Source organism: Pan paniscus, chromosome 6 (assembly GCF_029289425.2).
Source record: "Pan paniscus chromosome 6, NHGRI_mPanPan1-v2.0_pri, whole genome shotgun sequence".
NCBI classification, from domain to species: domain Eukaryota; kingdom Metazoa; phylum Chordata; class Mammalia; order Primates; family Hominidae; genus Pan; species Pan paniscus.
The window spans coordinates 105,768,618-105,792,709 of record NC_073255.2 but is presented as its reverse complement, the minus strand read 5'-3'; the positions used below and the strand labels follow the sequence as shown (position 1 = coordinate 105,792,709).

Here is a 24,092-nt window from a genome sequence, read left to right as displayed (position 1 = left end):
ACTCCTGTTGAATTATAAGCTGCGACCACCACCCGGCCGTTTTGAGTTCCTTGTGCCAATAACCCAACAGGCAGAATCACTATGTGGGGTAATTGATCCTGATCCCTCTTCAGTAACTTGTTGCCCCAGCTTCTGGGAGTACTGACAGTAAACAGCTTTCAACTTCTACTGTCAGCTCCTTCAGGGATTGTGTCAGCTGAGGAGCCTCGTTGCCCACAGTCATGCTCCTTCCTAGAGTGACCCATACTCAAATGACTTATTGGTCATCTTCACCTAGCAACTCTGAAAAGCTGCCTGTGGGGTCAACTGGTGTCCAAAGGCACCCCTTAGAAAACATCTGCATACCAAATTCCATCTCAGTCTGCCTCCTGTGGGAACCCAAAAGTCATACCATGAGGGCCTCGTGGTATGACTTTTTATAGACTTTTGTCTATATATGTATAGACAAATATATATATATTATATAATATATATTACATAAATTATATATATTATATATTATATATAAATTATATATATATTATATATATAGACATACATATACATATATGTATATGTATGTGTATATATATTTTTGTAAAAACGAAGTTTAGCTATGCTGCCCAGGCTGACCTTGAACTCCTGATCACAAGTGATCCTCCTATCTCAGCTTCCCAAAGTACTGGGATTACAGGTATGAGCCAGTGCCCAGCTAAGCCCAGGAGTCTGAGGCCACAATGAGCTGACTGCACCATGGTAACCAGGCCTGGACAAGAGAGACCTAGTATCAAAACAACAACAAAAACAATAAAAAAAAAAAAAGAAAAAAAAAAGAAAAACCACACACACAACAAACAAAAACAAAAAGGCAAAGCACCTTCTGGGTAAACACTACTTTGGCTGTGCCTTGGTAAAAAATAGGAAAAACTACCCCTACCTCTAGGTAGATGCACCTCATTGCCAGGACACACTACTTGCTGCAAATAACCTGCCTTCATCTCACTGGCTGGGTGCCCATCTGCATAGCTGCACAGCACAATCCAAACTGTATGTGGTGGCCCAAGTAAACTGAAATTATTCCAAGTAAACTGAAATTTAAGCACTTGAAAAAAGCTGAATACTCATTTTATGAAGACCGTGTGGTGTTCCAAAAGTCCAATATCCAGTGTCAAATAGTTTAACAACTTTTACTGAAGGGTTCAGACTTTTTCTCCTCAGTAAGTATAACTTAATGTAAAATGATGCCCAGAGTACCACTGTAAATTGAAGACACTTTTTTTTTTTTTTTTTTTTTTGAGACGGAGTCTCGCTCTGTCGCCAGGCTGGAGTGCAATGGCACAATCTCGGCTCGCTGCAATTTCTGCCTCCGGGGTTCAAGCGATTCTCCTGCCTCAGCCTCCCAAGTAGCTGGGATTACAGGAGCGCACCACCATGCCCAGCGAATTTTTTGTAGTTTAGTAGAGACAGGGTTTCATCATGTTGGCCAGGATGGTCTCGATCTCCTGACCTCGTGATCCGCCCGCCTTGGCCTCTCAAAGTGCTGGGATTACAGGCGTGAGCCACCGCGCCCAGCCAGACACTGTTACTCTTAAAGTCAAAGGATCATACAGTGACTTTACATACCTTTCAGTTATTTGGAAAATTTGGGGTACACTGTTAACTAAAGGGAAATAAACCTGCAAATAATTTTCCAAGTTCCATTTAGATTTTTCAAAGGTTGTCTACGAAACCTTACGTATGTTTACACATACATACATGTATTTGTGATAGAAAATGGAACAATAATTTACAATGGAAACAGGGTTTGCGTGTATGCACTGTAAAGACTCTTTTATTGAGCCTACTTCAGGTACTGGTATGAAAAACAAAGGTGTTAAAAAGCCAGTGTTCATTGATGTTATCCAAATGATCAAAATAATGTATGCAGGAAAAGCATATGAATTAGTCCTGTACTGAGAATCATATATTTCAAAAAAAATTAAGATTAGTAACCTAATTTTTAGTGACAATAGATTCATGTACTATGCAATAGAACCAATTGAATGTCACTGGTGGTAGTCTTACTCCTACAAGAACATACTCAAAGGCAAATGCCTTATATCCACAGATTCGAATTGAAATTTCTTATATTTGAATTTTCTCTTCTCCAAATGCTTGTATCAGTAAGTGCCAGATCAAGGCAATCCTTGTATATATCCCAAAACTGTATCTATAATTCAATGCCATCCTTTTCTCTTTCATCTCCTACCAAATTAGGGGGTAGAGTCAACTTTTTTTTTTTTTGAGATGGAGTCTCACTCTGTCACCCAGTCTGGAATACAGTGGCACAATCTTGGCTCACTGCAACCTGCACTTCCCAGGTTCAAGCAATTCTCAGCCTCTGGAAGGAGTAGCTGGGACTACAGGCGCATGCCACCATGCCCAGCTAATTTTTTGTATTTTTAGTAGACAAGGTGTCACCATGTTGGCCAGGATGGTCTTGATCTTCTGACCTCGTGATCAGCCTGCCTCGGCCTCCCAAAGTGCTGGGATCCTGTGGCTCAACTTTTGAATATTATCAAAGTTATTTACAAAGGTAAATAATTAAAAATAGCAGATAAATTATATTCCACTTGGTAAAATAATTAAAAATAGCAGATAAATTATATTCCACTTGGTAGCCTGGTTAAGTCTTTCCTTCATGGCTTCCAGTTACCCCTATACATAATCTAATTACTCAGCACCAAAATACTAGCATGGTCCACCAGTGACCCTCAAGTGTCAATATTTCTGATGATTTCCAGAATTCAAGCATAGAAATGTATTTTTCCTTTCTGTATGAAATTTAGGTTTTTCAAGGCAAGGTCATGTTATCCTGATAATCTTTTAAAATTTACAATACAACTAGAATATCCAAATGTATAATGCTAAGTTTGATATTCCCCAAATTGCACTTCACTGGTGGTTTTCAGTGACAAAGCAAATTATTATTCATTGTAATTCTCAGGAAACAATTACGAACATATATATAATGTAAAATAAGACCAGTCACAAGTTTATTCTGTAATTTTTCTATAACAGGTATTCAATTCTGTAGAAAATTGCAAATATTTATTTTTAATATTTACATTTGGGTCTGTAAACAAAGCTGGTAAAAAAAATCCTAAGAATTTCCATACATATTTATAAAAATTTCAAGAATATGATCCTTATCACTTCTGAAAAGTATGCATTTTTTAAATTCTAAAAGCCAGTAAATGTAGAAGTTGAAGGGGACGAGAAAAACGCTGTTAACAGATTATCTGAATTTTCCTCTTCCCAAATATCTAAAACATTGCATATACCACTCTTTTCCGTGTAGCTTGTGAAACCCAAAAATTCTGATTTCTCTTCACTAGTCTGAAACAAGTCTAGTAAAGACTGTACCGGTGAACTACAAATTCTGTTTTCTTCTTGTGTAATAAATTCAGTTCTTTTATCAAATTCAGCATTTGGTTCCAGATTTTCTTTTCTATTTCGTCCTAATATTATTTTCACTTTTCGATGTATTTTACCAGAAGGTAAACTATCCATATTCTTGAAGTCACATTCATTGGGTTCCTCAGGAGGAGTATGGAATGGAGCCTTTGCCTGAACAGTTAGGTGCTCTTGTGAACTGTTTATTGTTATCAGACCAGAATCATGAGTAAATATTGAATGAAGGTCCTTTTCCTTGAGATCCTTTGCTGGAAAAAGCACAGTATCTGACTTCTGTTTTGGTTGAGATCCACTATTATCCGTACTGAAATCAGAAACATGTACAGATGCCTGTATGTTACATTTATAGTGATCTACCCTTAGTTCTTCTAAGTCATTTTCACTTAATGTGTGTTCGGAAATGTCAAGAATGCATTCCTGTTTGTTTTTATGTAGAGGTAGCTGTGTAAAATTCTGTCTTATGTCATCTTCAGCTGTACTTAACATGGAACATTTATTACTCATTTTCTCATTAAGCCCTCTCAATTCATTTGACGGGTGGGGGATGGGCTCTGAAATAAACAGGAGCTTTTTTTCAGTTTCCTGGGTCTCTTTATACAGGAAATTCTGCTCCTTCACTGTTATATCATCTTCCTGGCAATCTTTCTGAGAAATATGTTGCAATTCCACTTTTTCCTTTTGTTCAGTCTTTTTCAGGACACTTGCAGAAACAGGAGAAAGGGATCCAACACTGTATTTTATTCTTTGTAGGAAAAATAGAAGAAAAATATTAAAATAATTGCTATCAAAACAAATTCCTGAGTAGTTAGAAATTAAATTAGTAAAAACATTATATAATCTTTAAGAAACCTATTTAACTTAGGAAATTTTACAAAAATACAAACATCTTAACATTTTGCCAAATTTACTTGAGCTGTTTTTAAAGTAATACAACTTTTCAGATATAGCTGAAAACCCTAGTGTACCTCTCTTCTCCTCTACATTCCCTGCCTCCCTCCCAGATAACCAATATCCTGAATTTTGACATTTAAAATTACTTTAATCATGTAAATGAAAGAAATTGATAGTAAAGGGATTTGAGTCTGCCCCTAATTTTGCTTTCATTATTCTGAACAATTTCTTGACTTCTGTGCTTTGATTTACATTAATGCACATTTTACTCTTCATTTTACTTAGCAATGTGGAGAATAAGTATTTACTGAGAAACCTATGGCAAAAACATATATTTTAAATTTACATTTAAGAATATTTAATATCAAAGTGAGCTAGAAACTTAGTATCTTTATACTTTCAAAGGTGACAAAGTTGTAACTTTTAAGCTTCAAACATATTTGACCTAAAATTGTTTTCTTCATGGAGCATCTTGATATCCCTGAAATGCCAGTTTGTATTAGACAAACCTAAATAATATACAATTAGAGAAAAAGTTAATAGCTCACCAATTACATTTTGTGTTCCGCATGTCACAGATTATTAACTGTGAGAAATAATACAATTTTTCCTGCCCCTTCAACCAGAATGTTCTTTTTTATCTTGTTCATACATTTACTTACAAACAATTCTCTTTGAACAAATGGGCAATAAAAAAATGTGAAAAAAAAAAAAAAACTAGTCTAACATGGCTTTTAAGTCCAAGATGTTTAGGACACTTGCCCACAGAAGTGACAATTAAGGAACAACCAGTACTAGCTCAGAATTTTGCTGCAGACTGAGTTTTTAGGGAATTATAAGTTCTTAGAGTAGCCCACATAGTTTTTTTGTTTTTTGTTTTTTTTTGAGACAGAGTCTCTCTGTCAACCAGGCTGGAGTGCAGTGGCCTGATCTCAGCTCACTGCAACCTCTGCTTCTCGGGTTCAAGTGATTCTTGTGCCTCAGCCTCCTAAGTAGTTGGGACTACAGGCATGAGCCACCACCTAATTTTTTTTTTTTTTTTCCAGTGGAGATGGGCTTTCACCACGTTGGCTAGGCTGGTCTGGAACTCCTGGCCTCAAGTGATCTGCCCGCCTCGGCCTTTCGAAGTGCTGGGACCACAGGTGTGAGACACCCTGCCTGGCCACAGTAGCCCACATAGTTTTAATAGTTGGAAATATGCCTTCTCTTCAAATCCATATTAAGTCAGTCATGAAACCATTCTGAATGTCACAGAAATATGGGATTTAAGAACTGTTTTACCTGAAGTAAAAAAACTTTCTGGTTAATTTTCAGAAGCTGTATCTTGTTATCACATTTCTAATCTTCTTTATGTCTTAAGTAAGATTAGTCTAAGAATAAAGACTAACTTAATGAGTTATCACCACCTCTAGGGTATATCCATATGAAACCATCCCTTTAAGTTTATAGGAATAATCTAATCAGGACAATTTTTGTCTATGTGCAGTTGGTGTACATTGAGCAGTACTGTATTCACACTTAAAAGTCCTGTCAGTACCTTTAGTAAACATACCCATCATAAGGTTTAGGCAAAGATATTTAGTGAAATATAAAGACCTAAGGGGCAAGTGGAGGAAGGTTTCTTAAAACTCCTTAATATTACCTAAAAGTTCAATAAAATGTTTTAGTCTGAGTAAATGGTAAACTTTATGGTTCTACAACAGGAGCTGATACACTATATAGCCTGTGGGCAAAATCTAGCCGTCAGTCTATTTTTCCAAATAAAATTGCGTCAAAATACAGTCATATCCATTGTACAAAAAAGCTAATTAGTTGCAACAGAGATCTTACGGCTCATAAAACCTAAAATATCAACTATCTGGCTCTTTACAGGAAAAGTCAGCCAACTCCTTCTAAACTACAATGTCAAGAATGAGACTAATTAGTGGGGTGTAGTGGCACACGCCTGTAATCCCAACTACTCAGGAGGCTGAGGCATGAGAATCTTTTGTACCTGGGAGGCAGAGGTTGCAGTGAGCCAAGATTACGCAACTGCACTCCGGCCTGGGTGATAGGGCGAGACTGTCTCAAAATAAAACAAAAAATTTAAAAAAGTAAAAGTTTTACATAAAAGGAAAATTTAAAAAGAATGGAACTAAAAGTAGTCTAAGGTAAGGATCTTTGATAGTAGGGAAGAAGTTACTGGTTTTTAACCATATTTACATCCTGAAAATACATATTCCTTCTAAGAACAGGCAAACGGTGTTTATTTTTAGTTTAATAGTTTAATATTCTAGTATTATTTATTTATTTATTTTTGAGACGGAGTCTCACTGTCACCCAGGCTGGAGTGCAGTGGTGCAATCTTGGCTCACTGCAACCTCCGCCTCCTGGGTTTCAAGTGATTCTTCTGCCTCAGCCTCCCGAGTAGCTGGGATTATAGGCGTGCAACCACCACACCCGGCTAATTTTTTATTTTTTTAGTAGAGATGGGGTTTTGCCATGTTGGCTAGGCTGGTCTCGAACTCCTGACCTCAGGTGATCCACCTGCCTCAGCCTCCCAAAGTGCTGGGATTACAGGCATGAGCCACCACCCCTGGCCTTCTAGTAGAATTTAAAACTTAGGTTGATAAAACTAATTACCTTTTCTTTTTAGGTGTGTCCTTTTCATATTCCACAAAGTCAAAAACTAACTTAGATACAATATCATCAACAACTTGATACTGGTTACTCTGTGCAAAGTTTCTGTGTTGCTCACTCAGAAGGTGCTAAAACAAAATTAAAAACATGTATCAAAAAATTGTATTTAAAATCAAGAGATGCCTTTTTAATTAAGGTTTTCTAACATTCTCATGCCCCTAAAATTAGGTTTCCAATAACTACTCCAAAGATAATACCCTTTACTAGACTTCAAAAGATGTTTAAAATAAAATAAAATAAAAGTCACTTTTGAGAAGCCAGTAAAACTACTTTGGTTTTTAGTCTTCAGTGAGAAAAGACAAGTACTAATTTGTAGTTACAATGGAACTGAAAAGAATGAGCTATGTCAGAAAACGAAGACACAGATCAGGCGCAGTGGCTCATGCCTGTAATCCCAGCACTCTGGGAGGCCGAGGTGGGCGGATCACCTGAGGTCAGGAGTTTGAGACCAGCTTGGCCAACATGGTGAAACCCTATCTCTACTAAAAATACAAAAAATCGGCTGGGCGTGGTGGCACATGCCTGTAGTCCCAGATACTTGGGAGGCTGAGGCAGAAGGATCACTTGAACCCAGGAGGTGGAGGCTGCAGTGAGCAGAGATGGCACCACTGTACTCAAGCCTGGGCAACAGAGCAAGACTTCGTCTCAAAAAAAAAAAAAAAAAAAAAAAAAAGGGATATAGAGAGAGACAACAGTAACATTTTGGAAAACACATTTCCCTCTATTACTTTGTCTTCATGCAATTATCACTAAATAAGGCAGAGCTTATAGAATAATAAATGAATGAAATATAAGTTAACATAAAAGAATCCAGAAAGTAGATTAAACACATGAACCACATTAAATGCTGTGAAGTACTAAAAAAGCCAAGATTCGTAATTGAAGAACACATTTGGGAATGAACAAAACAAATGATCTCAATTACCCAGTGCTCATAACAGAGTATACAGAAGTTATTCTCATTCTTAAGAGCAGTCAAAACCACTGGGTGCAGTGGCTTACGCCTGTAGTCCTAGCACTTTGGGGAGCCAAGGAGGGCAGATCACCTGAGGTCAGGAGTTCGAGACCTCCTGGCCAACACGGTGAAATCCCGTCTCTACTAAAAGTACAACAATTAGCCAGGCGTGGTGGCGCATGCCTGTCGTCCCAACTACCAGAGAGGCTGAGGCAGTAGAATCTCTGGAACTCGGGAGATGGAGGTTACAGTGAGCTGAGATTGCACCACTGCACTCCAGCCTGGATGACAGAGCGAGACTCCATCTCAAATAAAAACAAAAAACAAAACAAAAAGAGTGGTCAAAACCAAAAGTAAACAAGTTCACAACAAAGTGAGATAAAATTCACAGGAAACAAAGTTCCTTGTGAATAGGTGGAATCTCCAGCCTAACTTTATTATTTGTCTGTCAGCTGATCAGGGAGGGAATTGTACTTAGAAGCTTCCTCTAGATGACCATTAAAGAACCTAATTTCTATTTCCCTAGTTTCATGCAATTTTACATTTTGATGATTTTATTACATTTCTAAAAACTAGCATCCTGGAATATACATGTATTCCTTCATTACTTGCAAACTTTACCATATACAAATTATATATGCCCAGTAATAAAAATAAGAATTATCAAAATTTAAAAGGAAACATCAAATCTTGTAAGCTCAGATTCACTCTGTTAATGGTCTGGGAAGGAAAATTTCCAACTTTTATTTAGTTCCCCTCTAATTTCCATTAAGTTCTTCTTACTGATCCTTATAAGTCTTAATTTAAAGCGTCACCTGTGTTCAGTTGGGCCTTTTGAGACCCTCATTCTAGGTTAAATAACCTCATTATTTATTCCCATTGCACTTCATACTTTACTTTTGTGAAACTCATCACACTTGCAAATACATATTTTGTATCTATCTACACTGCCAGACCATAAGGTGCATAAGGGTAGGGATGTCCGCCTTATCTGTTGCTTTCTCCCCAGTACTCAAAAATATTTGTTAATTAATCCCTTGATACAAGTGGAATTGAATCATTATGAAACCTAACATTCAAAAAAAAAATTTCTTTACTCTTAGCAACTAAGAAACATATAAATGAAAACTGTAAAAACATGACCTTAAATTTCAATCCCAACCTCTAATCTCAACATCTGCTTTCACTAATTTTCTTCTTTGTGGCAACCACTGAACAATTTTTTCATTTTTTAGCCTCGACATTTTCTGAGAACCAAATTAAGCATCCATTCCACATTATTTTGTTGCTACACCAGCAAAGTAAAACTTCAGGACCAATCTGTAATTTTAATTTTCAAAATTATTTTCAGGAAGGGGAAATATTTCTGAGATACTTTAGCTTCTGATTAAAAGCAATTTTAGACTAATCATAGTTTTCTTGTTTATTACATAAAAACAAAAAAACTGACACAAAACACTAATATATTTTGGTTTATAAAACAAACTTCAATTCAGAGTCTGAAGACAGATATGTTCCAGTATTATTCTTTCCCCTTAACTTTCCCACCATCTTCTACCAAAACCAAACCAAACACCAAAACAAACCTATCTATTACGTAAAAAATTATTCAAATAACAGCTAACAATAAGCACTTACTATGTGCCAAACACTGTCCAAGCTCACACATCCAGGGAGCCAGGATTCAAACCTGGCAGCCTGAATCCATAGCTCTTGCTCATCAGTTTACAAACTATAATAGTTCCCCCATTTTCATCCTATATACCCTTTGCAACTCTCCCATTTCTTTCTGCTACCTCAATGGTCTTTACTTCTTTCAACTCTTCTCTTCCCATTATAAATAATAAGCCCACTTTTTAATTGCTAAGGTTCAAAATACTATAGTAACCCTTGACTACCATTTTCCCTCACTTGCAACATCCAATCCATTGGCAAATCCTCTTGGTCCCACCTTTAAAACAAATCCACAATCTGACCATGTTTCAGCACTTGTACTACCACTTAGTCTGGACTACCAATATCTATTCCTTGGTCCCATCAATCATTTTAAATTGGGACCTTTGCACTTACTTATCTCAATATCCAGGTCTCATTACTTCATTTCTCTCAGGTCTCTACTCAAATGTCACCTTATCAGTTATGTGTTCCTTGTCTAGGCTAAATAGCAACATCCCCATTCCTATGTTCTATTTTTTCATAGCACTGATCTAATATTCTCTCTATATATTTTTATTCTTCTTTTATCCTGTGGTTACCTATCCCCACCCCTATCCCACCCCTACCCTACAGAATATAATCTTCACAACGGTAAAAAATTAAGTCTGTTTTGTTCAATGCTGTTTGCCCAGAGTAGTGATCAGTATGTAGTAGACGCTCAGTATTTGCTGAATAAAAATTCATTTTCAATACTCATTTCCTCCCTTGAGTTCTTAAAATGTAAAATATCTGCATCAGAATAACAAGCTAAAATTTAAAACACAAGTATTACAGTTTTCGAAACAAGCCCCCAAAATATAAAATCACATTTACAGTTTCTAGATCTTCATATTTCTGCAAGCAACATTCACAATATCCTTTTTTCTTCTTCTCTTTCAACTGGAGTTGAATTGAGGTTCCACCATACTTATCGCCATCTGTTTGGATTCTGATGACAGACATACATGGTAAAGAATTAACTGCTGAACCTAAGGAATAACTTTAAAAATTTGTTGTCCTAAACTATCACACACAATCTGCATAATTTGCAGAGACTTGTATCAGCAAGTACTTTTAATCATATTTCTTTATACTATATTGAGAAGCAAACTAAAGATTTAATGAATATTCTGGAGAATATTTCAGATCATTCAAGATAAACTACACATTTTCATTATTCACAAATATTTTAAGGCCCTCCTCACCTCCATCTAAACAGATTCAGACTTATAAAAGTAATCAGAATAGTAATTACAAACACAAATAACCATTATGGCATAAATGAAACTATTTCAAATCTCTACAAAGAAAAATTGAGATGAAATTCTGAATATTCCTTCTAAAAGTAAAGATTCAAACCAACCTTAGTTTAACCTGAGTTTGCTTTTGCATACTAGATGGCTTGTCTACATCAAATGGACTGCAGGGCTTCTGAATAGAATAATTTATAAAAGGCATATTGGTCAGCTGAAGATAAAATGGCCTATAAAGTCTAGAAGAATAAAAAGACAAATACATGAGATTCTTTATGATTAAAGAAAAAAGGTTTAAAGTTTTGTATTTCAAAATCATATAATTAAGCTGGAATCTGAAATAACAAATTATTTAGGCTTTCCTTCAAAAAATCAATTTCAGGCCTAACAATTTTTAACATTTAAACATTTTTTAAATTGTGGTAAAATACACATAAGATTTATTACCTTAATCATTTTAAGTGTACAATTCAGTCGCATTAAGTATTCACAATGCTGTGGTACCATCACTGCTACCATCCATCTTTTGTAAGATGACGTATTTTCATCTTGCAAAAACTGAAACTCTATACCCATCAAACAGTAACTTCCCAAATATCCTTTCTCCATATCCCCTGACAACCACCATTCTACTTCTTGTTATCAGTTTGACTAACGTAGGTGCTTCAGGAGTGGAATCATGCAGTATTTTTTGTCTTATTTCACTTAGCATAACGTCTCAAAGGTTTATCCGTGTTGCACGTGTCAGAATTTCATTCCTTTTAAAGGCTGAGTAATATTCCATTGAGTGTGTGTACACACATCCTGCATACTGTTTATCCATTAATTTGCTGATGGACTTGGATTACTTTCACTTTTTGGCTGCTTAATAGTAGCCATGCTAAATAATGTAAAGTGGTATCTCACTGTGGTTTAGATTTGCAATTCCCTCATGATTAGTAATGTTGAGCATCTTTTCATATGCTTATTGGCTATTTGTGTATCACCTCTGGAAAAATGTCTATTCAGTGCTTTGCCCGTTTTTAAAATTGGGTTGTTTTGTTGTTGACTTGTAATTCTTTATATATTCTGGATATTAACACTTATTAGATATATGACTTGTTCAACCTGAGAAAGCTGAAAAAAAGAAATAGATACATGACTTGCAGTATCTTCTTCCATCCTTTCGGTTGCCTTTTTACTGTTATATCCCTTTAGGCACAGAAATTTATATTTTTGATATGGTCCAATTTAATTATTTTATCTTTTGTAATCTGTGTTTTTGGTGTCATGTCCAGGAAAGCACTGCAAATCCAATGTCATGAAGCTTTTCCCCTGTGTTCTCTCCAAGAGTTTTACCATTTTAGGTCTTTGGTCCATTTTGAGTTAATTTTTGAACATGATGTGAGGTAGGAGTCTAATGCCATTCTTTTGCATGTGTATATCTAGTTTTCTCAACACTGTTAAAAAAGACTGTCCTTTCTCCATTAAATTATCTTCATACCCTTGTTGAAAATCATTTGGCCATATGTGTGATGGTTTATTTCTAGGCTCTCTATTCTATTCCATTCGTTTATATGTCTTTATTCCAATGCCAAATTGTTCTGATTTCTGTAGCATTACAGTTAAGTTTTGAAATCAGAAAGTGTGAGACCTCTTACTTTGTTGTTCTTTTTTTTTTTTTTTTTTTGAGACGGAGTCTTGCTCTGTCCCCCAGGCTGAAGTGTAGTGGCGTGATCTCAGCTCACTGCAAGCTCTGCCTCCCGGGTTCACGCCATTCTCCTGCCTCAGCCTCCTGAGTAGCTGGGACTACAGGTGCCCGCCACCAGGCCCGGCTAATTTTTTATATTTTTAGTAGAGACAGGGTTTCACCGTATTAGCCAGGATGGTCTCCATCTCCTGAACTCGTGATCTGCCTGCCTCGGCCTCCCAAAGTGCTAGGATTACAGGAGTGAGCCACCGCGCCTGGCCTTTGTTGTTATTTTTAATGATTGTCTTGGGTTCCCTGCATCTGTTACAATTCCGTATGAATTCTAGGATATGTTTTTACTATTTCTGCAAAAAACATCATTGGGATTTTGATAGGGATTGCACTGAATCTGTAGATCACTTTGGGTGGTATTAACATCTTAACAATATTGTATCTTCCAATTCATGAACATGGGATGTCCTTTCGTATACTAGTGTCTTTTCTAGGCCTCCTTTTGAATTGCACTTTTTTCTTCACAGCAACACATTTCATAAAAAGCAGTTTTCAATACACTTTTGTCGCCTCAGTGTGAGTACCCAAGAGAATTAACCACAGATGTCTAAAAGAATAAGTGGAAAGAAAAAAGAAAGTAATCTAATTCTCTCATGGCAGGCCTATTTATATCTGTGGTCTTCATTAAGATTATCCCACATGGCTGGGCGCAGTGGCTCACGCCTGTAATCCCCGCACTTTGGGAGGCTGAGACAGGCGGATCACTTGAGGTCAAGACTTAGAGACTAGCCTGGCCAACATGGTGAAACCCCATCTCTACTAAAAATACAAACATCAGCTGGGCATGGTGGCGTAGACCCATAATCCCAGCTACTTGGGAGGCTGAGGCAGGAGAATTGCTTGAACCGGGGGTGGGGTGGACGTTGCAGTGAGCCGAAATTGTGCCACTGCACTCTAGCCTGGGTGACAGAGCAAGACTCCATCTCAAAAAATCAAAACAAACAACAACGACAACAAGACTATCCTACAATACTTCAGAATTTTGGAAATCAACCATGTTAGATGTTATACTTAGATTTTCTGTTTCTAAATAGCATCTAATAATTTCTTTTTCGCAAATGAAGGCATAATCTTTCAGTAGTTCTAAATAATTTGGTACTGCATTTAGCCAGAGAATAATTTAAATACTAAAAAAACGGTGTCATGATTTTTCTAAACCAGCTATTTCAGGAATATCTACAACATACTGAAACTAAATTCAGTCCTTGAGCACAAATGAATTAATGCTACTTTCGTTAACTTGTGCCGCATGCACATTAGTATAATATAAATCAAACACAAAGGAACCTAACAGTACTAATCGAGCTAGCCTAATTAGTTAGGTGATTTTCCTCTTTAGTATTGCACTTAAATCATACAGAATGGACTTACTTACTGGCTCATATCTTCCACCTTTACAAAAGGCTTTTTGAGTCTTCCTGCTTGAGAACATAGAAAACATATTAGATACTTGCAAATCCAGGATTCTTTTTTTTTTTAAAATAAAACTACTGTGGCAAAACAAAACCCTCCAAACAAAAAACTATGTATCCACTTTAAAGTTTTAAGCCTCAGATGAGGTACTTCCATTATCACCTCATTTCCAAAAATAACAGAAGCTCTCTCCTATATTCTGAGATTCTTAAACTAAATGGAACCCTCAAATTAACAGGATTCAGGAAGGTCATAAATTAGAACAGGAGAAAAACTACACTATTGTCTTCACTAACCTCAAACTGAAATTTAGCATTTCCTTCAATTATAAATGTAACAAATCACAGTATTCGCAGTACCTGCGACTTTGATGCTAATAGAAACAGCACATATTTTCATCAGTTATGAACTGCTTGAGCAGATATCTCAAAGCATTGTTTACGCTTATCAATTCAAAATGACAGTGGCAATTAGATTCACTGCTAGAATCTGTTCTGTGTAATAAAAAGCAAGTTATCACTATTTCATAATTAAAAACTATTTTGGTAACTACATTTTAATATAATTCATTTTCTTGGTAGACTAATGATATTTAAAGGAAACGTTTTAAAAAAAACATCATTCTGAAAATGCGGTCCACAGGCTTCACCAAACTTCACCAAGGATCTATGTTCTATAAAGACGAAGAAAGCCTTGAATAAATCATTTAGAGGGTGGTTTATATGATTTTAGAAGATCTTTTATGATTTTTCAAATGCAAACCAAATACACTTAAAGATCACAAAATACTTACTTCTTGTTTTTTGTGCACCACTACCAACTCTTTTGCCCTAAAAAAAAATATATAGTGAAAAGATTGGCTTTGAAAGTACAGTTAAAACAGCAACTGCAATTGCTCAGTATCTTCAAGATAAAAAAATCATGCAGAAAAGTGCTATATCAAAGAAGGATTATTCTTTGTTAAAAAAAACTATTGTTTTTAAATGTTTTACAATACACTCAGCAAGTACCTTGCATTCTAGCTATAATTGATTTTGACTTCATAAAAAGAAAACCAATAATGAAAAGGTAGTTAATGAAATATTTTTTTTAAAAGTCATGTTATTTTTATGCCCTTATTCAGCAAAATCTTTGTATTAAATTGAATAAAGAAATTAGTCAACATTTATTAGTCTGTCAATTTAGGCAAAGATTCAATATGTTAAAGATGGATAATCAACTCCACTGATTACAACTAGAAACTCTGGACAACACTGAATAAGCAACTACCTGAAGAATGAAAAGTAAAATAAGCAGGCAGATTGTGGAAGGAAGTCAAAACTGGAACCTTCAGTCATGGAGTTAGCAGCAGTGGCAGAGCCAGCAGCTAAAACTCCTATCTTTCTGGCAGGAAGAACCAGGAATGAGGTTCAAGTGGCCAAAAATACCAAGAGAATCCCTGTATTATTTTCTTTTCTCCCACAGTTCTGCCCTGAGGGTGGGTCCCAATTAGGAGGCTGAGATTGTAAAGGTAGTACAAGCTTAAGCTAACACTGAGAAACCCTCACTTTCTGACTAGAAGACCTGGGAAAGAGGCCACTGCAAGCTGGAGATTAATCCATGAAAAGAGCAAGTTAGAGAAAGGGATCCCTAATTCCCTATATAAATCCATGCAAGTGCAGGGCTTACCTCCAAGTTGCACATGCTAAGGATAGACCCAACGCAGCATAGCAAGGGCTTTGAAAATTGAAACTGAGATTAGATCCACCCCACCCACAACAACCAAGACAGAACAGTCTGAACAAAACTGGGATGACTGTCCGCTAAAACAATGGCAGAAACAAAATCAGCATTCTACAGACTATCAGGATATAGGGCCTACACAACATTTAGAATGTCCAGTATACAGTCAAAACTTAAATTTCACATGTAAACAACCAGAAAAACATTATCAATTTTTGAGAGAAAAGGACAATCAGATGCCAACCCCAACATGTTCCTGATATTGTAATTATTAGAAAAAGACTTTAAAAGTAAAGGTAAACACACTTAAGATGAATGGAAAGAGACAAATTCTCAGCAGAAAAACTACAAATAAGAACCAAACAAAAATAATAGGACTGAAAAATATACTATCTGAGTGAGATAACAAAATTCACTGGATAAGCTCAATAGCAGAACATGTATGACACAATTAAGTATTAGTGAACTTCAAGACAAATGAATAGAAATCTCCAATTGGAAGAAAAGAGGAAACAAAAAAGACTAAGAAAAAAAGGAAAAGAGCCACAGGGATCTGTGGAATAACATCAAGATGTCTAACTTTATTGTCAACTGGAATGGTGGAAAAAGAGGGGAGAGACTAGTGAAGAAAAAAAATTAACAAAATAATAGCTGAAAACTTTCCAAACATAAATTTACACAAATCAATAAGCTCAGTGAACCAAGTGTAGGCACAATCGAACTTCTGAAACCAAAGATGAAGAAAAAAATCTTAAAAGCAGCCAGAGAAAAATGATACAGTAGATATAAATGAATACCAATTTGAGTAACTGCAGATTTCTCGTCAGAATCCATGGAGACCAGAAGACAGTTTTAGGACAAGAGTAAGGTGCTGAGACAAAGAACTCTCAATTCATGATTCTTTTTCCAGTAAAGATATGATCACATGAAGGATATCTCAGAGAATTCCTTGTGCCACCAGATTTGCTCTAAAACATGCTAAAGTAAGTCCTTCACGCTAAAGGGATATATCCGAAGAAAACCTGTAATTTCAGGAAGGAAGAGTAATGGAAAGGTTAACATCTGGGTTAATAGGACTATTTTCCTCCTGTCGCTTTCTTTAAAACGCAACTTTTTTTTTCTTTTTTTTCCCTGTCGCAAGCAGTTGCATGATCTTGCCTCTCTGCAACCTCCGCCTCTTGGGCTAAGGCCATCATGCCACCTCAGCCTCCTAAGCAGGTGGGACTACAGGCGCATGCCACCACGCCTGGCTAATTTATATATATATTTTTTGTAGAGATGGGGTTTCACCATGTTGCCCAGGCTGGTCTCGAACTTCTGAGCTAAAGTGATCCACCCACCTTGGCCTCCCAAAGTGCTGGGATGACAGGTGTGAGCCACCAGGCCCAGCCCTAAAATATGACTTTTTCAAGCAAAAAGTTTAACATTGTCTGGTGACATTTTCATTATAAGAAGATGTACTAAACATTATGGCATAAAGGTTGGTGGGGAAGGTAAAAGGGCTTGAATATTTTAAGGCTTCTACATTTTATTTGAAGAAGGTAAATATTAATTCAAGATAGATTGCGAAAGGTCACACATGTATATCGTAAATCCTATAGCAACCACTAAAATAAAACAACAAAAATGAAGAGAGTTAAAAAGCTGGCAGATCAATCTGAAAGAAGGCAGGAAAGGGGGAAACAGAAATAAAATACAGAGGGCATCAGCAGAAAACTAACAGTAAGATGGTAGACCTAAATACAAGATCAATAATTACATTAAGTATAAATCACTTAAACTACCAATTAAAAGACAGATTGCCAAATTTGATGAAAAAGACAATATCTGCAAGAAGTCCATTTTAAATATATAGATATGTTAAATGCAAAAGACTGCAAAAAGTACTATGTAAATACTAATAAAAATAAAGCCAGAATGGTCTACATCAGAGAGCAGACTTCAGAATAAGAATTAACAGGGACAGAAGAGAGAGCATTACAGAGGCTAGAAGGGTCAATTCACCAGGAAGACATAAGAATATTAAATGTGTACATATCCAACAACAGGCTTCAAAATGACTCAAAACTGTACTAGAACTAAAAGGAAAACTAGACAAATCCACAATTTTACTTGGTAATTTCAATATCCCTCTCTCTCAGTAGTGGACAGAACAAGGCCTGAGCAACATTTCTATATCCTGGATACAGAAAACATGAGCAACGCTATCACTCAAGTTGATCTAACTGACTTGTAAACAATACTGTACCCAACCACAGCAGAATATACATTTTCTTCAACTGCACATGGAATGTTACCAAGATAGACTATATTCTGGGTAACTCTGATAAATTTTTTAAAACTAAAATAATAAAAAGCACGTTATATGGCCATAACAGAATTAAAATAGAAATCAGTAAACAGAAAGATAGCTGAAAAATTCGTATTTGGAAACAAATGATAAAAGTAACCCCACAGGACAATGAGTAAGTCACAAGAGAAATTTAAAAATATTTTTAATTGAATAAAGATGAAAATCCAACCTATCAGCAACAGGAACTCTCATTCATTGCTGGTGGGCATATAAAATGGCACAACTACTTTGGAAGACAGTTTGGCATATTATAACAAAACTAAACCTAGTCTTACTATATGAAGCAGCAATCATACTCTTTGGTTATTTACCCAAATGAGTTGACAATATGTCCACAAAAAAACCCTGCACGTGGATATTTACATTAGCTTTATGCATAACTGCCAGAACTTGGAAGCAACCAAGATGTCCTTTAGTAGGTAAATGGATAAACTGTGGTGCATATAGAAAATGAAATATTACTCAGATTTTAAAAAGAGCTGTCAAGCCATGAAAAGACATGGAGGAACCTTAAATAAGCATTACCAAGTGAAAGAAGCCAATCAAAAAAGGAAACACACTGTATGATTCCAACTATATGACACTGTGGAAAAGGCAAAACCATGGTGAATGTAAAAGCATCAGGAGTTATCTGGGGTTTAAGGGAATGAGGGGATAAACACGGAAGATTTTTAGGGCAGTGGAACCATTCTGTATGATACTATAATGATGGACACACGTCATAATCATACTTGTCAAAACTCACAGAATGTACAACACTAAAAGTGAGCCAAAATGTGAACTATGAACTTTGGATGATAATGATGTGTCAATGTTAAGTTCATCGATTATAACAAATGTACCACTCTGGTGTGGGATGTTAGGACAAGGAGTATGTAAAACATCTCTGTACCTTTCATTAGATTTTACTGGGAACCAAAAACTTCTCTAAAAAAATAAAGTCTATTGATAAAATATCCAGTGTAAAATGTGTGGGATGCAGCTAAAGGAAAGCTTAAAGAAAATTTATAGCATTAAGATAAAAGAAAGGTCTCAAATCAATGATTCAAGCTTTTTACCTAAGAAACTACAAATAGAAATATAAACCCAAAATAGGCAGAAGAAAAGAAATAAGAGCAGAAATCAATAAAACTGAAAACAGAAAACCACACACACAAAAAATCAATGCCACTAAAGGCTGTTTCCTTGAAAATATTAATAACTGGTAAAACTCTAGCCAGATTGACTAAGAAAAAAAGGAATAGACACAAAATAGCATTATCAGGAATGGAAGAGGGGACTTTATTACAGTTCCTATAGACATTACAAAGTTAATAAGGGAGTATTAGAAACAACTCTTTGCCCATCAATTTGACAACCAAGACACAATGGACAAATTCCTTGAAAAACAGACTACCAACATGCACTGAAGAGAAAATAACCTGAATTATCCTATATCTAATGAATAAATTGAATTCATAGTTAAGAATCTTCCAACAAAGAAAAATGTCAGGGCTAGATAGCCTTGCTAGTAAATTCTACCAAACATTTAAAGAAATAAAAACAATTCTATAAAAACTTCTCTGGAAAACAGAAACAGGAACACATATCAGTGTGTTCTGAAAATAGGATTAAACATTCCACTAAAACCAGACAAAGACATCAAAGAAAAAGACCAATATTCCTCCTGCACATGTATGTAAAAAATTCGACAAAATAAGTTTTGAGTAAACTGGAAAAAAAAAAAAAAAAAGAAAAGCCCAAACCTCAAAGCACTTTAAATAAAGCAATGAGTAAAATACATTTATCCAATTACCATATTTTAAATAAGATACATACTAACAAGAACATTTATGGGAACCTAATAAACATTTTGAAATTTATACATGTCCATTCAAGACTCCTAAATGTAATTTCACTAATTTTGTTTTAGTACTTGGCAAACTAAAAATTTTCCAGAAACATTCCTTTCTTATATACCAAAATAAAAATTTCCAGTATGAGTATCGATTCAACCAGATATAGATTCTGGACTATCAAGATATTTGGTATTATTATCATTTTTATTTTAGAAGAAAGATTAAGATCTGTTTCATAGCTATTTTATCTTTTCTTCGTTTTATGAGGGCTCCTACTGCATGGCACATAGCAGGCATTTAATATTTGTTACTACTGAAGGAATGATGAGGACTAAACTTGGTCTTTATGATGTTAATAATCTAGTAAATACTAGACTCAAGACACTGACTAGGCACTGAAACCAATTAAGTATCTTTCAAATCTTCCCCTCCCCTTTGTTATTGCCTTAAGCCAGGCCTTGAACATTTCTCAGGATCACTGACATAACATCCCAGAATGCTATCTATCCATCCATCCATTTATTTATTTATTTTGAGATGGAGTCTCACTCTGTCACCCAGGCTGGACTGCAGTGGGGGTGATCCCGGCTCACTGCTACCTCTGCCTGCCAGCTTCAAGTGATTCTCCTCTATCAGCCTTCCAAGTAGCTGGGATTACAGGCATGCACCACCACACCGGGCATTTTTGTATTTTTAGTAGAGATGGGGGTTTCACCATGTTGGTCATGCTGGTATCCTGACCTCGTGTGATCTGCCCACCTTGGCCTCCCAAAGTGCTGGGATTAGAGGCATAAGCCACCATGCTTAGCCCCCAGAATGCTTTTTAAACTGCAAACTGTGACCTATCAGTAGGCTATAAAGTCAATTCAGAGTTGTGATCAATATTTTTAAGAAATGAAAATACCATAGAAATATTAATATCCGCCACATTAAGGAGGGTAACTATTGTTCTATGAAACTTATTTCAGATATATATACACATATACATGAAGACAGACATAATTTGTGTATTCAGAGTCCATAAATGTCCTTATGAGTTTACATTTTTTTAAACATTTACTTCTATATACAATCCAAACAATCTGCTAAGTGTGGTAGAGGCAATTTATATGCCATTTAGCAAAGTCCAATACAGGAATATCCACTTATATTTTGTGAAAATTTGGAAATAGTCATTTAAATTTTTAACCCATACCTATTATCTAATCCTTGTAATTCCTCATCCAAAGTTCTCAGATCTATACTTTTATATTTCCCATTCACTTTTCAACCTACAAGGTATAAAACTTCTGACCAGTTTTCCAAATCATTTTTACATTTTGATTGATAGTTTTATTTAAATACTACTTTGTTGCTTTCTGCAAATTATCCTTATATAAATGTGAATTTATTAAAAATGAGAAATGCATAAAAAGTTTATGCAGCCTTATATACGGCATGTATATACCAAGTGGTCATCCTATAAAATGTATTCAGTAAAAAATGAGGGCTGGGTGTGGTTGCTTATGGCTGTAATCTCAGCACTTTGGGAGGCTGAGGCGGGTGGATAGCTTGAGCTCAGAAGTTCGAGACCAGCCTGGGCAACATGGCGAAACCCCGTCTCTACAAAAAATACAAAAACTAGCCAGGTACGGTGGCTCATGCCTGTAGTCCCAGCTACTTGGGAGGCTGAGGTGGGAGGATCGCTTGAGCCCGGGAGGAGGAGGTTGCAGTGAGCTGAGATGGCACCACTGTACTCCAGCCTGGATGACAGAGGGGGAGGGCCTGCCTCAAAAAAAAAAAAAAAAAAAAAATTGTTCAAGAGTTCAAAAGCCATTTTTCAGTCTTGCCAAATAATTCATTCTTTACTGTCAACCAGAAGATCTTTCCAAAATGACTATCCAATCAGGTTACTCTATTTATAATCTTTCCATAATTTTCCAAACTCTCCAAGATAAAAATCTAACTCCTTTATATAGTGCAAGGTACTTTATAATCTTAACATGCTGGTTTTTCCAGCTTTATCTTTTGTCACTGGCACACTCAAAGATCAGGCTGTATTATGCTATACAAGATTTCTAAAATATGCCATCCTACTATGGCTTCATGTCTCTATATACACTCTTATCAGTTTATTATTTTTAGATCCCTGTCATTTAAATATTGAACAAAGGAAAAGTAGGCCACAAAAGAATGGTCTGAGAAATATGAAGAGACCAGGAGAAAGCTAAGAGATGAAATTTCAGAAGAGAATAGAAAAGTTTAAGGAAGAAATGGACAACAGCTGAGAGAACCAATATGACTGGGTTTAAAAAGTATCAAAATGATTTGGAAAACTGGTCAGAAGTTTTATACCTTGTAGGTTGAAAAGTGAATGGGAAGTATAAAAGTAGAGATCTGAGAACTTTGGATGAGGAATTACAAGGATTAGATAATAGGTAGGTAGGGATGTGGGATCAAGGGAGGTTTTACTGTATTTGTTTTAAAGGATGGAAAAAGCCTGAAACTGTATAGATGCTTCAAAGAAGCAACAAGGAAAAGGAAAGGGACTGAAGATAATGGGAACATTAGGTTTAACAGAATGTTAACAACCAATGTGGTTGTTTAACAAGTATTTCAAGGTCAGGCCAGTTAGCTATGCTAAAACGAGATTTTGTTATACCATTTAGAGCAGTTGAAAAGGATAGTACATATTTATATTGCAAAAAGAAGTACATTACTTACATTAGGAACGTTTATACAACAGGCTGATTTTAGTGTTTTTTCTACAGAATAAATAAAAGTACCTGTTACAAAACAGCAGTAACAAAAGGGGGCTGAGGAAGCGACCTATGCCACTATTCCAGGAACAACTTTAGGGTTGGTGAGTACAACCCTAAAGTTAAATGACACTCGATTTATTTGAATAACAGAAACAGGCACATCATACACAGGCTTGCTCCTAGGATATTTTCTGCTTGGGAGGAAAACTTTGCAAATACATAAATAAAAAAACCAAGCTTGGTCACTTTAAAAATTGAAAAAGAAAACATACCCCATCTCTTACTGAAGTACTTGATTTCTTGAGTAAATACAACTCTTTTTTCTTTTGTTCAATGTAGTATCTAATGTCTTTATTAAAAGAAAGAAGGTTTTAAGATTAGCAATTTTACTCTTGGAGTTAAACAGTGGTATTTTCTTGTAGTTAAATTAGATAAAGAATTTACCATTATAGGTATCTCTTATGCTATGGTCTGAATGTTTGTCTCCTCTAAAACTCATGTTGAAATTTAATCCCCAGTGTGACAGTACTTACTGAGAGATGGGACCTTTAAGAGGGAATTCATGGATTAATGGGTTATCATGGGAGTGGACCTGATATCTTTATAAAAAGAGAAAGAGAGACCTGAGCTAGCACACTCAGCCCCTCACCATGTGATACTCTGTGCTGCCTCAAGACTCTGCAGAGTCTCCACCAACAAGAAGGCCCTCACCAGATGCAGCCCTTTGACCTGGGACTTCTTAGTCTCCATAACTGTAAGAAATAAATTCCTTTTCTTTGTACATTACCCAGTTTCAGGTATTCTGTTATAAGCAATAGGAAACAGATTAAGACATCCCTGCTATCAAAATTTCACTATGTAAAGTCAGGAACCAAAGGACAGACATGGACACTTAAAAGAAATACTGTCAAAAAACAATTATAAAATCCTTACCATCAATATGAAGAATTTTTACTCCCCATGACAAGGCATTTGATAATATACTATTTGAAGGAATAAAATCCTGTAAAAAAAAAAAGTTTTATGGTTGTTCTAGGAAATTATTTAAGATGAGCTAAATTTTAATAAAAATTCAATTATTTGAAGTTTAATGTCACTAAGGCAGTTATTTGTAACAGACCCTATAGAGTTACAATAGCTAGGACATCAAGATTTTCTATAGAATTCCTAAAATCAATCCCACTTTATACCCAGGTCCTTGGTAATTTAATGAAAACTATAAGGCAAGTTTTAAGTTTCCAGTAATATTTTAAAAGGCCACAAGATGGGGATGTTTCTACATGAAAAGTAAGTTCTTTGTAAAATAAAATATATGCTGAGATTCAGGCTTTTGCCTAAAAATGTGGAAAGGAAAATTTCAAGAATATCTGTAATTT

At 35.7% G+C, this 24,092-nt stretch overlaps 1 protein-coding gene across 6 annotated transcripts in view; it reads right to left on the bottom strand.

Moving 5' to 3' along the window:
* Positions 1-2,990: 2,990 nt before the first annotated feature.
* DBF4 (DBF4-CDC7 kinase regulatory subunit) overlaps positions 2,991-24,092 on the bottom strand; it is a 31,651-nt gene continuing 10,549 nt past the window's right edge. For 2 of the 6 annotated variants that reach the window (XM_003822720.5, XM_024929611.4), the window contains 8 exons: positions 23,650-23,719; positions 22,989-23,065; positions 14,856-14,892; positions 14,025-14,070; positions 11,019-11,147; positions 10,490-10,604; positions 6,949-7,073; positions 2,991-4,177 (listed from right to left, as the gene is read on the bottom strand). In XM_003822720.5, the coding sequence (XP_003822768.1) occupies positions 3,202-4,177; positions 6,949-7,073; positions 10,490-10,604; positions 11,019-11,147; positions 14,025-14,070; positions 14,856-14,892; positions 22,989-23,065; positions 23,650-23,719 (1,575 nt within the window). In that variant the 3' untranslated portion in view covers positions 2,991-3,201. Of the gene's footprint in view, positions 4,178-6,948; positions 7,074-10,489; positions 10,605-11,018; positions 11,148-14,020; positions 14,071-14,855; positions 14,893-22,988; positions 23,066-23,649; positions 23,720-24,092 lie in introns of those variants that run through there. The other 4 variants (XM_008976303.4, XM_063606284.1, XM_034964371.3 and 1 more) reach the window with 4 other exon arrangements.